The following is a 14,356-nucleotide window of genomic DNA, read 5'->3' on the forward strand; positions in this document are numbered from 1 at the left end:
GGTCAGGAGTTTGATACCAGCCTGGCCAACACGGTAAAACTCTGTCTCTGCTAAAAATACAAAAATTAGCCAGGTGTGGTGCCATGCACCTGTAATCCCAGCTACTCATGAGGCTGAGGCATGAGAATCGCTTGAAACTAGGAGGTGGAGGTTGCAGTGAGTTGAGATCGCGCCACTGCACTCCAGCCTGAGCAACAGGGTGAGAGACTCTATCTCAAAAAAAAAGAAATCTGAAATAGCCCAGAGGCAGGGGTCCAACTGGTTCTACTCAGCTTTCTGAGCGAGAGCTCAGTTAACTCCATATATGATTTCCTCTGCTGTGCCAAGAGTTACCACTTACTACACTGACACGGAGCCCTGGGCGAGGCCAGCCTGGAGAGGGGGAGCCATTTGGCCATTGACGGAATGATTCAATGATCAATGGCCTTAATTTCGTTTTCACTTAAAACATACCAGGCCAGGCACAATGACTCACACCTGTAATCCCAGCACTTTGGGATGCTGAGAGGCTCTCTTGCATCCAGAGGACTAGCCTGGGCAACATAGCAAGACCCCATCTCTACAAAAAATAAAAAATTAGCTGGGTATGGTGGCACGTGCCTGAGACTATCCAGCTACTCAGGAGCTGAGGTGGGAGGATCGCCTGAGCCTAGGAGGTTGAGGCTGCAGTAAGCTGTGATTGCACCACTGAACACAGCCTGGGAAACAGAGTGAGACCCTGCAACAACTTCTTGGTAAAGGCCTTACTCTTCTGTCAAATAGCATCTCATTTAGATTCCTAGCTATTGAGGTAATACAAAAAAATTTAAGATTAAAAAGAAAAATCTTGGCCAGGCATGGTGGCTCACGCCTGTAATCCCAGCACTTTGGGAGGCTGAGGCAGGTGGATCGCGAGGTCAGGAGATTGAGACCATCCTGGCTAACACGGTGAAACTCCATCTCTACTAAAAATAGAAAAAATTAGCAAGGCATGGTGGCGGGTGCCTGTAGTCCCAGCTATTCAGGAGGCTGAGGCAGGTGAATGGCGTGAACCCAGGAGGCAGACCTTGCAGTGAGCTGAGATTGCGCCACTGCACTCCAGCCTGGGCGACACAGTGAGACTCCGTCTCAAAAAGAATAAAAAAGAAAAAGAAAAATCTTTTCTCACAAAGACATGTTCCAAAGCTTTAAGAGAATGAATGAATGGTCATTTCAAAACTAAGCAAATGTATTTCTGAGTTTTTGAAGCCAAACAATCAATGCACGCACATGTAAAAAAAAAAAAAAAAAAAAAAAATCCCAGACTACAAGAGGGTAGTGTTAAAATGAAAATTCAGTGTTCCTTCTGCCACAGATCACCATCCCATCTGCCTCCTTCAGCGAAAACCACACAGATTCATTCCCCTGTATCTTCCCAGAAATATTACAGGTATTACACCCACCCATGTGTGTCTATATATCTTGTGTCTATATCCCTGGATTCTTATATAAAATAGTATCATATAACGTACACTGATGGTTTTCAAATCTAGCTGCATATCAAAATCACTTGGGAAGCTTCAGAAACATACCACCACTCAGACCCTACAACAGACCAGTTAACTCTGAGGGTCCAGGGAAGGGGCCTAGGTGTTGGTATTTTTTATTTTAGGCTCCCCAGGTGGTGCTAATGTGCCATCTGGACTAAGAGTCACAGCTGCACACTCTCCTGCACCTCTTTTTCCCCTTTAAGGTGCCTTTGAAGGTAGCTCTAGACCAGCACATACAGAACTACCTAATTCCTCTGTTGTACTGGATAGTACTCAACTCTACCATTTATTCAGGCCATACTTTATTGATAGCTATTCCTGTTGTTTCCACTCTTTGGACATCATTAATTTGCCTCTCCAGACACAATCTTTACCCTGATCTCTTCTCTGGGATCTAACCAGCACGGATTTCTTCAACAGGGCTTCTGCAACCTCTGGCTTCCTGTTGGGTTCACCAATGGGGAGCTCTTTAGACTAGCAGGGGGAAGGAGAGGGCCAACGCATTTATTCCATTTCTGAAAGGTCTGGCTGTGTCCCTTGACCAAAGGTCACTGCTCCTGTCAAGGCACCAATTCGTATATCCTTCTGGGTTTCTGTACCACTTTCCTCTCATGTCCTCTCAGCTAAGGGTGGTGACTGGGCAGCAGCTGCCAGCCCTGGCTTACTGTGTTATCTCTTGTGATTCCTCGGCACTAACTCTTTTGTTAATAAACCCTCCTTGAGTTATGTTATTTCGAATGCACCAAAGTTTCTTCTTAGGATCCTAATACATCATCCTTGAATGAACACCTTTGCCTTTATTTGTTTGTGGACAATAACATCTTGGTTTTCCCTGAAGACAAGGCTCCTCCTGTATAGGGCAACAAGAGGTAATAGGGTAGTCTGTAATGCAGCTATTTTATCCCTTTTCTGAGTATTTTTGACAACAGCCCCGTCACCAGCTGCCTTTACTTCATAAAGGATATTAGAAGGAACATTAAAGCAATGTCTTAGTGAGAACTCCACTGCTTCCTTGTGAAGGAAGGTGAGAGATACTAGAAGAGAATTTGATAGTGCAAATGCAGTGAATGACTAAGATGCTACATTTCCAGATAATTTTTTTTTTCAGAAGCTCTTTTCCTTTTTGTCATAATGACAGTCAAATCAACACAGAGTCCTAGGCTGGAGAGAATTCCTGAGGCTAAATTCTTCCCCAGTGGAGAGTTGAGATTGCAATTAGTTTCTAGTCTAATTAGCGTAGTTTCCAGTTGGCTCCACCCAATGGAGGAACAATAGGGTAGGGGGCTTTGACCAACGCTCTTTGTGTGAACAGTTCGATGCCTGTCTTGGAAGAGGAGCACTTCTATTGATTTCAGTGTATTTTATTATTTATAGTTAATTTAATTGGGGGTATTTTAATTCATTTTTAAAATTATATCAATGTTTTTAATCTGGGTTGCTTTATGTTACATCAGGATCAAACAAATAAACAAAAGTAAACATTGAGTGTCCATCTGCTGCCACCATGGAAAGAAATCAATACTAGGGGTTTGTTCATTGTTGGGGGGCGGCAGTCTGAGAGCAAATAATAAGAAGGAATAAAAACAATAGTAGAAACCAATTTTTATTGATTGGTTTTGTTGATTGATACTCTGAACGAGGCCATTTACTAAGTGTTAGAAAGGCATTATCTTATAACCTTGAAAGTAGGTGTTATTATTACCATTTCACGGAAGAGGTTTAGCTCAGAGATAGCAAATAACTTTCCCAAGTTTACACAGTTAGGAAATGGCAGAGCTGAGGCTTGACCCTGGTAGGTCCACAATCAGGCCACACAGGCTTTTCCCTGCCCCAGATTCTAAAGCTTACCAATGCTTTTCACATGATATAACCCTATAACCCATTTCAGTCTTCGGAAAGCTATCTGTGGCCATACACTTATATATAAACAAAATCTCTGTTCTCTGGAAGGATCTCCACCATAATAATGCCATCCATTATGAGAAATACATTTTCCCCCCTCAAAAGTAGAATGTTGATTTAGAATAGCATTTCCCAAACCATGGAATGCTGTTTCAAGAGGCTTAAGAGAAGTGCTGTAGAAATCATGTACTACAGTCAATGTATTTAGGAAATGCAGCATTAACAGATGCCCCTTCAAGATGGACATATTAAAGGCTCAGAAGTTCTCTAGTCAATAATTTGTTGAACTGGCCAGGCATGGTGGCTGACGCCTGTAGTCCCAGCACTTTGGGAGGCTGAGGCAGGTGGATCACTTGAGGTCAGGAGTTCAAGACCAGCCAGGCCAACATGGTGAAACCCTGTCTCTGCCAAAACATATAAAAATTAGCTGGATGAGGCGGTGTGCACCTGTAGTGCCAGCTACTTGGGAGGCTGAGGTGGGAGAATTGCATGAACCCAGGATGTGGAGGTTGCAGTGGGCTGAGATCACACCACTGACCTCCAGCCTGGATGACAGAGTGAGACATTATCTCGAGAAAAAAAAAAAAAAAAAGAAAGAATCTGTTGAACTTAGTCCAAAGCAGCTCTTGCCCCCTTCCCTTCCTGTACCAGTTTGGGAAATGCTGATTTAGACATCTCTAATCTGTCCACGTTGATGCTCATCCATTACCTTCAGTATCACATAGCCTGAGAGCTATTTTTCTGTCAATACCAGCATCTTGATCTTTTCATGTTACACACACAATAGATAAACAATAAAAACATCTACTGGCTTGATTAATTGATGCATCCACCCTGTCTTGATTTGTAACCAACAGGCACGCATTTGCGAAACAGCTGACTGGGCTTTTGTGGGGAGATGGAAAGTGCAGCACTGGTGAGCTAATAGGTTCCTGTGAAAAGCAAACCCATCCCCCCTCAGCTGTATAAGCTGCGACTGATCCCAAAGGCCATGGGCAGAGCTCAGTTAAGCCCCAGTACTGTCATCACTGCACAGACAATCAGAGGGTGCTGGTGATGACACAGGCTTGGCCCTGAGAGCTTTACACTGAGGTAAGTCCTGATTTTATTCTGATGGAAGTCCATGAGCTTAACGCACTAGATCACTATGCACTATGGCTCTCAGACTTGAGCATGTAACAGAATCATCTGCAGGGTTTGGTAAAACATAGATCGCAGGGCCCTCCTTCCAGAATATGCTGATCCTATAGGTCTGGGGTGGGGCCTGAGATTCTGTAGATCTAACAGGCTCCCAGGTAACACCAATGATGCTGGTCCCAGGACCACACTCTGAGAACCAGTGCACAGAGCTAAGAGTCTGCCTTGGAAGACCAGTGTAATAGAGACCAAATGAAGCCTACAGTAGATCCTGCCTGGCTTTCTAGATACCTAATGCAGAGAAGGAGTTAAAAACAAGATTCTAAGGCTGTTTCCAACTAGGAATGCTTTCCTAGCTAAGTAAGCATCTGCTTTCCAGATTGACTAAAAAAGGTTTCAAAAGCAGTACTTGAACTCTAATGTACTTTTAATTTACCCAATTTAGAATCTGAATCTATGAATAAGATCCCTCAGATTAAATACACAGAGGTAGAAACAATTCTAACCTAATCCAAAATAAGAGAAATAACACTTCAGAGTTCCTTCAAAGTTCCCTTACAGGCATAACAATGCTGAAAAAGCCATGCAAAATCTTAAGCCTATTTCCTTCCCAAACATTCTACCAAAAATTTGAGATTTAAAATGCCTAACACTTACACAAATAAAATACAGTGTCATAAGGCATTTGAGCGCAGCTAAATTCAAAATGAAATTCAGTCATTCATACCTTTAATTAAACTCCAAAGCTTTAAGCATGTACTGTGTACGTCAGGGCAATTTTTGGAAACTGTTTTAGGTTATTTAGCAAGATTTATAAGTTTATAGAAAAAATACAGACCCTTTATATGATTTGAGCTTGTACAGGAGAAAAGAACAGAACAATATGTGTAAAGGAAAACATTTTTCCATTTGTGATTTCCACTTGGCTGGAAAACAGGGATGTGGCTAGGCATTCAAACGGCGCTCTGCCCCTACCTCCTCCCATACCCCCTCTGCTGACAGGCTGTAGAGATCCAAGTGCCACCGATGGGTCCCTGGTGCTTGGGAAAGAAATCCTGCTGGGTCACCAAGTGCGAGGACTGTCTCAAGCAATTTTTACATTTTAAAAAAGAAGAACCACCACTAATAACCAACACATTTATCTCATAAAAATCGAATGGAGGCAGGAATTTCCACCCTCAACCAAGGGAAGCCCAGCTGGGCTCCCGATTGATGAGTGAGATCTTGCTTAGGGAAAGAGAAAAGTGGACACGAAGCCACTCAGAAAATGGGTCACACCACTAACAAACTGAAAATGTCAAGGGAACGTGGCCTAGTTACAGGGCAGAGCTGTGGCCTCCACAGCCCAGGAGCCTGAGGTGACAGAGGGAGGGTATCTGACATGTCCAAGAAACAACAATGAATGAGTAAGTAAGCTGGAATCACCAAGGGCACTGTGGGGAGCAAGGAGAGCAAACGAATCCTCTTGAAAACAATGAGGCGTTCAGGTTGTTTCCAAAGGTGAGGAATGTCACCAACTTTTCAGGCAAACCGGTCTGAAGAGACCTTTTCTGCTTGGAGGTGGGTGAGAAACAGGATCCTCAATTTAAAAGGAAAGATCCTACTCCACAAAAAGTTGATCCAGCCACAGAGGAAAACTTCCTCTTTCAAAGCCCCACATTCCAAAGGATGACAAATAGAGACAATTCTAGTAAAATCATAGCTGCCTGTTTGGGTGTAACCCTTTGGCATAAAATAGCATGGGGATGGGAAAATAGCTTTTTTAAAAAAAATATGTCTTGAATTATCACTTTTCTAATGCATATTATTCATTTTGCCATTCATTTGGTCTCAGTAAATAACAGCTATGCACACAATTATCAGGTACCCTGTGGGATTCAGAGGTTTCCAAATCTTTCAGGAACAGGGCGTGGCATGTCTACCCTAGCTGGTCTTGCTTTAAGGAGGGGTAGCACCTGCCTCTATAGCAGAAGTTCCTTCCTCCTCTTCACTGATCACTTAAAGCCTGGACTGAGATATAGCTCCAGTCTCAGATTCAAGGTAGGAGGCTGGTGGGGGAAGGTGAGTGGGACAGCCTGGGACATTTCTCTGCACAGGAAAAATATATACCATGGCTGAGGGACTGGAGAAAAAGTAAGGACAGTGTGTGGGGGGAGCCCTCCAAAATAATACTAATAATCGCCATACACAGTACTAAAATATGTAAATAAAAGATGATCTTAATTTTCATGCCACCTATTTGAGGAGGTTATGATCACACTATTTTACAGATGAGAAAATTGAGGTACAGAGAGCTAAAGTCACTTGCCTCCTTCTCCTCCAAATCCCTATCTCCTTGATTCTCCAGTAGTTTTCTCCCTGGGACTTCTCAATATACTGTGTGACATACTGTGTTAAACACTGATTTATCTCCTGTCTCCACTAGAATATAAAATCCATGAAAGCAGAAACTTTTTTTTTTTTTTTAATATTTTTAAATCACTGTATCTTCAGCACTCAGACCACCACCAGGCCCACAGTAGGAGTTCAATTGATATTTGTGGAATGAATGTTGACCAACTAAAGTTGAAGATAAGTAAAATTTGAGAGATATCTCTGAAGGCAAGTCTTCCCTGAATTTCATCAGAGAGCAGCTGAATCAAACTCAGAAGAAGCCAGCAATGTTTCAGAGAAACAACTCTGTCTGGACGCAGGCCTTGTTTATCCTTTGAATTCCAGGGACTGTTCTCTGGCCACTAAGACAGGAGAGGAAGGTTGACTCTGGCAGAATCTGCAGGCGTTTGGCATGCGTGCATCTTTTAGGTCACCAGAAATAACTTGGAAATGCATGAGCGTGTGTGTTAAGATGGAAGGACGAGAAAAATTAGTTTTATTTATGAGGCTACTGAGCAGTTAGTTATTTTTTAGGGGTGGGGGACTACTTAGGCAGAGAGAACTCCAAGGTTGGGTTCCGTCATTGCGGTAATTATCCTGGCCCTCCTAGCTTTCTTTCAATCTTTCAATCTTTGTGGTCTAAAGAAGGCATTCACCTAGTAGTTTCTAATTTGGGGAAATTACTGCAGCATGTTATGTCCCTGGTGGGGCGTCCCCTGACTTCTTTCTCAGCATTTGTTTACTTCCTCCTTTAAAATCACTCTCTCCCAGAAAGGAGTTGGCATGATGCCCCACTGGTCACTGTGGAAGGAGAGAATAATTTATTTCTGCAGCCCTCGATAAGCACCCATTGAACGACCCTCATCCTTGGAAGCGGATCAGCCCCATTTCTTCCACCAGAGAGAGTGGAAGGTGGTGGTAGTGGGCATGCTCGGGTTCAGAGACCAGTATCATCAGCCAGGCAATGTTGATGCCAGAACCAAAACCTAGGGTTTCCGGCTTTCCATTCCAATGTTTGAGCCACCTTTCTTGTTTGCCTCAGCCATTAGCCATAAATTTTGTTTCTTAAATTTCTTAGAATCTCAGTTACGAGTTGTTTTCTTTCCAAGAAGATTCTGAAAACTGAGAGGCTAGTCTCCATGCTGCACTATGCTACAGTGAGACCCTTCCATACCTTTCTATTCATGCAGACAGTTCAGCCCCATCCCAAGACAGCTGCCCATGACTCCAAGGTCACAAACTCACAGGACTTGTGTCAGTTTACTATCACTGCATATTAAACCACCCTAAACTCACTGGGTTCCAACAATCACAATGTGATATTTATCATGAATCTATAGGTTGTCTGGGAAGCTTTGGCTGGTCTTGCCTGACTAACCCAGGTGCCTGCAATTCAACTGACTGATGGTCCCGATACTGAGCTGCGCTGAGAGAGATAGCTGGGCTTCTCTCTCCAGTAATCCGTCATCTTTAAGGAGGCTATAACAGGCTTCTTTACATGGTGACTGGGTTCCAAGAGGATGAGAGAGAAAGCTGTGAGGCATTGTGGCCTGGGCCTGGGAAGGCACATGATGTCACTTCCTCCACATTCTATTGGCCAAAATAAGTCAAAGGGTAAAGGCCAGCCTAGATTCAAGGGCTCCAGCTCTTAATGGGAGGGGTTGCAAATATTCTGTGGCCATTTTTAATCTACTATGGGCCTACAGCCCTGTTCCTCTCCCCAGAATCCCCGGCAGCTATTGATCTTTTTATTGATTCCATAATTTTGCATTTTCCAGAAAGCCATATAGTTGGTATCATATCACACTGTAGTCTTCTCAGATTGATTTCTCTTTTTTTTTTTTTTTGAGATGGAGTCTTGCTTGGTAGCCCAGGCTGGAGTGCGGTGGTGCGATCTCAGCTCACTGCAACCTCTGCCTCCCAGGTTCAACGCATTCTCCTGCCTCAGCCTCCTGAGCCTGGGACTACAGGCTGGTCCTTTATCAGGTATGTGTTTTGCAAATATTTTCTCCTAGTGTGTGGCTTGTCTTTTCATTCTCTTGAGTGTCTTTCACAGGGCAGAAGTTTTTAGTTTAAACACAGTCCAACTTAACAAGTTTTTATCTCACAGATTATCTCACACCACCACGCCGAGCTAATTTTTTTGCATTTCTAGTAGAGATGAGGTTTCACCATGTTGTCCAGGCTGGTCTCAAACTCCTGACCTCAAGTTATCTGCCCGCCTTGGCCTCCCAAAGTGCTGGGATTACAGGTGTGAGCCACTGCGCCCCACCAGACTGACTTCTTTTACTCAGCAATATGCATTAAAAGATCCCCCATGTCTTTTCATGGCTGGAGAGTTCATTTTTTAAAATCATTGAATAATATAGCATTGTCAGCCTGCACCATAGTTTGTTTATCCATTTTCACGTACTGATAGACATCTTGGTTGCTTCCCAAGTTTTGGCAATTATAAATAAAGCTTCTAACAAAATCCATGTGCAGGTTTTTGTGTAGACATAAATTTCTACTCATTTGGGTAAATACCAAAGGACATGATTGCTGGATTGTATGCGTAGAATATGTTTGGTTTTGTGAAAAAACACCAAACTGTCTTCCAAAAATGGCTGTATCACTTTGTATTCCCACCAGCAATGAGTGAGAGTTCCCACTGCTCCACATCCTAGCCAGCATTTGATGTTGTCAGTGTTCTGGAATTTTGGCCATTCTCGGAGGTGTGTAGTGGTATCTCACTGTTGTTTTTATTTGTATTTCCCTGAAGACGTAAGATGTGAATCATATTTTTATATGCTTACTTGACACCTGTTATGTCCTTGTTGATGAGGTATCTGTTCATATTTTTTGCTCCTATTTTAATTGGGTTCTTTGTTTACTTATTATTGAATTTTAAGAGTTCTTTGTATATTTTGGATACTGGTCCTTTATCAGGTATGTGTTTTGCAAATATTTTCTCCTAGTGTGTGGCTTGTCTTTTCATTCTCTTGAGTGTCTTTCACAGAGCAGAAGTTTTTAGTTTAAACACAGTCCAACTTAACAAGTTTTTATCTCACAGATTATACTTTTAATGTTGTATCTAAAAAGTCATAATTATACCCAAGGCTACCTAGGTTTTCTCCTATGTTATCTTCTAGAAGTTTTACAGTTTTGCATTTTACATTTAGACCTATGGTCCATTTGGAATTAATTTCTGTGAAAGGTATAATGTCTGTATCTAGATTCATTTTTGTGCATGTGGATGTCCAGTTGTTCCAGCCTGAAATCCGAATTTTATGTGAAGACTCCTGATTTTAAAGGTTTGTTCAAGTCTTTTTTTGGTGGTAGTGGTACCGGAGGAATTACAGCTCCCTCCTCCCCTAATACACATGTCTGCAGAATGCATTTATCCATCCTGGATAATCTCTGCCTCCTTCATCCCTCTTACCTGGAATGCTCTTCATCCATCCACCTAAGTTTTTCCTAATGCCCACCTCACACTCCATCTACCCGACCTTTCCCACTACTTCGACCTGGTGTGTGTGCTCACCAGATATTCAGTTGATAGTGGTTGAACTCTGAACACACTATGACTTGTAAGTCCCCATTAACACTGCCATATGCCACTGCCTTTCTTCCTTGGCTAGACTGTGAACTCTTGGGGAAAACAGGAACCCTCTTTTACTGGTTTACCTCAGGTAGCTTGGCATGCATGGGTCTGGGCATAAAATAGGTTCAGCCACAGTTGCTAACAATTTCAGACTAGCTGAACTTTGGTCCTGACTTACCAGTTGTCCTTTGTTCTTCAGGAGAGATGGCTACTTCAGGAGTCAAGCTGAGGACCTGCCAAAGATTTAAACCCAGCAGCCTTGCCCTGGCACAGGTAGAATCAGGGCCTCTCTAATTTTGATGCCTGATTTAGCATTACATTCACGTAAATAAGAGGGCCCTGATGTCCTTGGAGAATTAGGGAAGATTAATAATACCGCAAAATGTATTATCAGAGGTACCACTGTATTATGAGTAACAAACATGTTTCTTTCACTATGATTTCTCTCTGGTCATAATGATATCCCAGTCATTATGAAAAATAGTGAAATAAAGGAGTGAAATAAAAAGAACAGATAGCTTCCTGGTGACTGGTTCCCTACCTCATGCCTATTTAATAGTCAAGCTAATGGTAATCCTCCCAGCCCACCTTTGTTCTTTATTTTCATCTGCATCATTAAGTGTTCCCACTGGAGGATCTCTGGACACTTCCAACTCAACAACAATGGAGGGAACAAAGGGTCCACACCTGAGGCTGAGACCCAGGTGGTCTCAGGTGATTGTTACCGTGGCACATCTGTGTGCCGACAGATTTCTCGGAATCAAATTGCTCAGGGAAAGTATTGTGGGTCCATTTGTTAGGACTGCCTAACAGCCATGCATGATCCACACTAGCAAATCCCAGGCAGAAAATATCAGGGAGACAGGAACCCAGGAAGATCACCTCACTGCCGTGGGTTTGAGAAGTGGTTGTGAGCCTGCCTGCAGAGCTTATGGGGGACTTTGGCATGGCTGTCACCCAGGGCCATGTCAGACGCTGGTATCAGGGCTGGTGCTGGTACTGCTTCTACCTCAGGAACAACATTCCCTGACCTCAAGACTCAAAGGTATCAATCAGCGACTCACTCAGCTTGGAAGGACAGTGGTCTTATTGGAGGCACACCCACACTTCTTTTTCTAATCCTCCTCCAGAGACAAACAATTAGAACCATTCCTGTTATCACCCTCCCTTCCCCAGGAAAGCCCCCCAGATCTGTACCAGGTAGGGAACAGTCCCTCTGGGTGGTGTGAAGTGGACAGAGCGATTCCTAGGATGTTATGAAAATAAATCGTATCTAGACACCTAAAAAATAAAAAATCCCAAGCCTTCTCTTCAGGACCTGTTTAAAAGACACACCCCCCTTTTCCACTTAGCTGCTTAAGCAACCTCTTTGTACACACTGTACTCAGCAGTGACTCAGGGGCCCACAGCTACCAGCCACTAAAAAAAAAATTACAGACCACTAGTTGGTAGTGGCTGGCTAAAATCAGGGGATGTTAAGCAACTTGGGCTAGAAATTCAACCTTGCTCATATAGAGCAAGAAATAACTTCAGCAACTGCTAGGTACAGAAAATTAAACCAACTGAAGAAAAAAAACAACTAAAGAAAATAGAATCTCCCTAAAGTCTAGGAAAGTGGGTATAGGAGAGCCTGAGAAGGTCAAACTTCAAGGCAGGGAGGCTCCCTAGGCAAGCCCAGCCATGGAGAACCAGAAGAGACTCACTGCCCATAAGCCAAACAAATTCAATTATTTTGAGGTCCTGAGGCACTGGTCCACTTCTTGGTGAAGGAACATGTGATTTACCACTCAACCGGCAAATAATTAAACTTCCTGAACATCAATATGATTTAAAGCTGCCAACAACTCAAAAGATCTGATATTCTCAGTTTAAGATTTCATCCTACAGTATAGTAACATTTTTATTATGTACCTCTTAAATCCATTTTGGAGTCATCTCTCCTCCCAAGCATTTAATAGCCCTTAGTGTCTTCTAAGGCAAAAATTGTCAGACTCATATTGCAGATTTGTAAATATCTCATAGCAATTGAATGGCAGGGTGCTGTCATGAAACTACGGCATGCGGAGGAGCAGGAAAAGGTTACTGACATCCTAGCATCTCACCGCCATGCTAGTGTCTCCCCACGCGAAACAACTGCCCTGAAGACAGTCTGTGGCTGAACCTCAATCTATTTTCACTTAGAGAAAGGGAAAATCATCTCTGTTTTTCCTGAGTCTTACACAACTGTAGCCTGAGAGTCCAACTGTTCTGGTCATGGCCTCACATTCTTTCTGCAAAGGCGCTAGTTGACAAGATTTATGGGGTGGTCTAAAGAAGCATGTGAAGCAATGTGGGTTGAAACCATGAGGGAGAACTTTCCGATCCTAGGAGAGTGGATCTAGTTTCTGTGGAGGGCTAGACAACCAGCCCCCAAACTAATTGTCCTGACTATGGGTGCTCAATGCTGAAAAATAAAGCAAAAAGGGCTCTTCTCTTTCATAGTCTCTGTCAAGAAGTCACAGTCATGCTAAGGTTTGAGGATGTGAAGACACAAAGGGCTCCCGGGGGCTCTTCCTTATGGAAGTGGACACAGAGGTGGCACTGAACATTTCCAACATAGTCAGTGGGGAGAGAAACCGAGACAACATAGATGAGTGAAACAAACTCGGCCACAGAGCTGCTACAGTCCCTGGATGTTTGTAAAACTTACAGAAATTGCTTTTCATGCCCAGCAGCCAGCACAGGCAATAGCTATCACCAAAGCCATCTCAGCAGGATGGTAAATCAAAAATCACCAAGGCTAAGAAGCAGTATGTTAAGAATAACGACTCCCTCTGAGATGATGATGCTTTAAAAACCCACAACAAGCCAGCGGAGCTCCCAGTTTAGGGAAGAGGTTTAAGTAATGTTCAGGGGACAATGGTCCAAAGTCAGATGGAGCCAGATAGCAAATACTAGGTGGAATGGCTGACCAAAGCCCTTGTGGTGTAGGCAGCTGGACATCATACTTACAGTGAGTTGGGCCGGGCGGGTTTGACCACAGCCAGGTCTGGGTCACTGGAGTTCATGTTGGGCTGCAAGCTGCTGCTGGAATTAAGGATGCTGTTTGGATTTGATGAGACAGATTCCAAACTGGAGTTGATGATGCTGTTCCTTTGTTCCTCTGGGGGGAAAAAGCCACAAGTCCCATATTAATATTATTGCATAGGGACAGTCTATTGCTACATGCACAAAAATGTATAAAGAATAAGACTGGATCAAGATCTCTGATCCCAGGGAAGCTTAAGAAACAACACAGAAAAGGTTAAGAATTAAAAGTGGGAAAGGAAGAGTCAAGGGGGAACAGGTGACTCGAAATTTTAAAGCAAACCCCCTTCCTCGTCGTAACAGGATATATCTCCCCTTTAATATAAGCCAGGATTTTTTCTAAGAGTGGCCCTACCATGGCACCATAAATTGCATCTTCTTTTGACTGGCAGATTGCCAGAGTAGAGAAAAGCCTTCATAGACCCCTCACACTCACCCAGATCCCCTTGGCTTCGGTGACACTCACCTTTTATTCTAAAACTCTTGCCTCTAATATTGCTCTAATTGATCAGGCCATGACCCACCTCCAATTCCATAGAGCCTCACCAGAGAAGATCTACTATTTAGCCACCAATGTCCTTACGACTCCACCAGTCTAAATTCCTGACCCTTTCTCAGACACATCTTTCTGTGTTGCCTCTAGCTCCATGTACTTGGTGTTTAACTTCAAGTGAATTCTTTGATAAATCGCTCTGTAATGGGCTGCAGAATGGTTTGCCTATAAACAACAACAAAACACTTGAGTCCATAGTTCCAGCAGTCATATTCATGCTTGGAGAATATTGCC

At 43.2% G+C, this 14,356-nt stretch overlaps 1 protein-coding gene across 16 annotated transcripts in view; it reads right to left on the reverse strand.

The window, feature by feature from the left end:
• Positions 1-14,356, reverse strand: part of ARHGAP26 (Rho GTPase activating protein 26) — a 473,272-nt gene that overhangs the window by 67,631 nt on the left and 391,285 nt on the right. For all 16 annotated transcript variants that reach the window (XR_010121689.1, XM_055285812.2, XM_055285818.2 and 13 more), the window contains one exon: positions 13,495-13,645. Coding sequence is in view for 15 of the 16 variants with exons in the window: in XM_055285812.2 (XP_055141787.1) it covers positions 13,495-13,645 (151 nt within the window). In the remaining variant the exon portion in view is untranslated. The remainder of the gene's footprint in view (positions 1-13,494; positions 13,646-14,356) is intronic.

This window comes from Symphalangus syndactylus, chromosome 7, assembly GCF_028878055.3.
Source record: "Symphalangus syndactylus isolate Jambi chromosome 7, NHGRI_mSymSyn1-v2.1_pri, whole genome shotgun sequence".
Lineage (NCBI taxonomy): Eukaryota > Metazoa > Chordata > Mammalia > Primates > Hylobatidae > Symphalangus > Symphalangus syndactylus.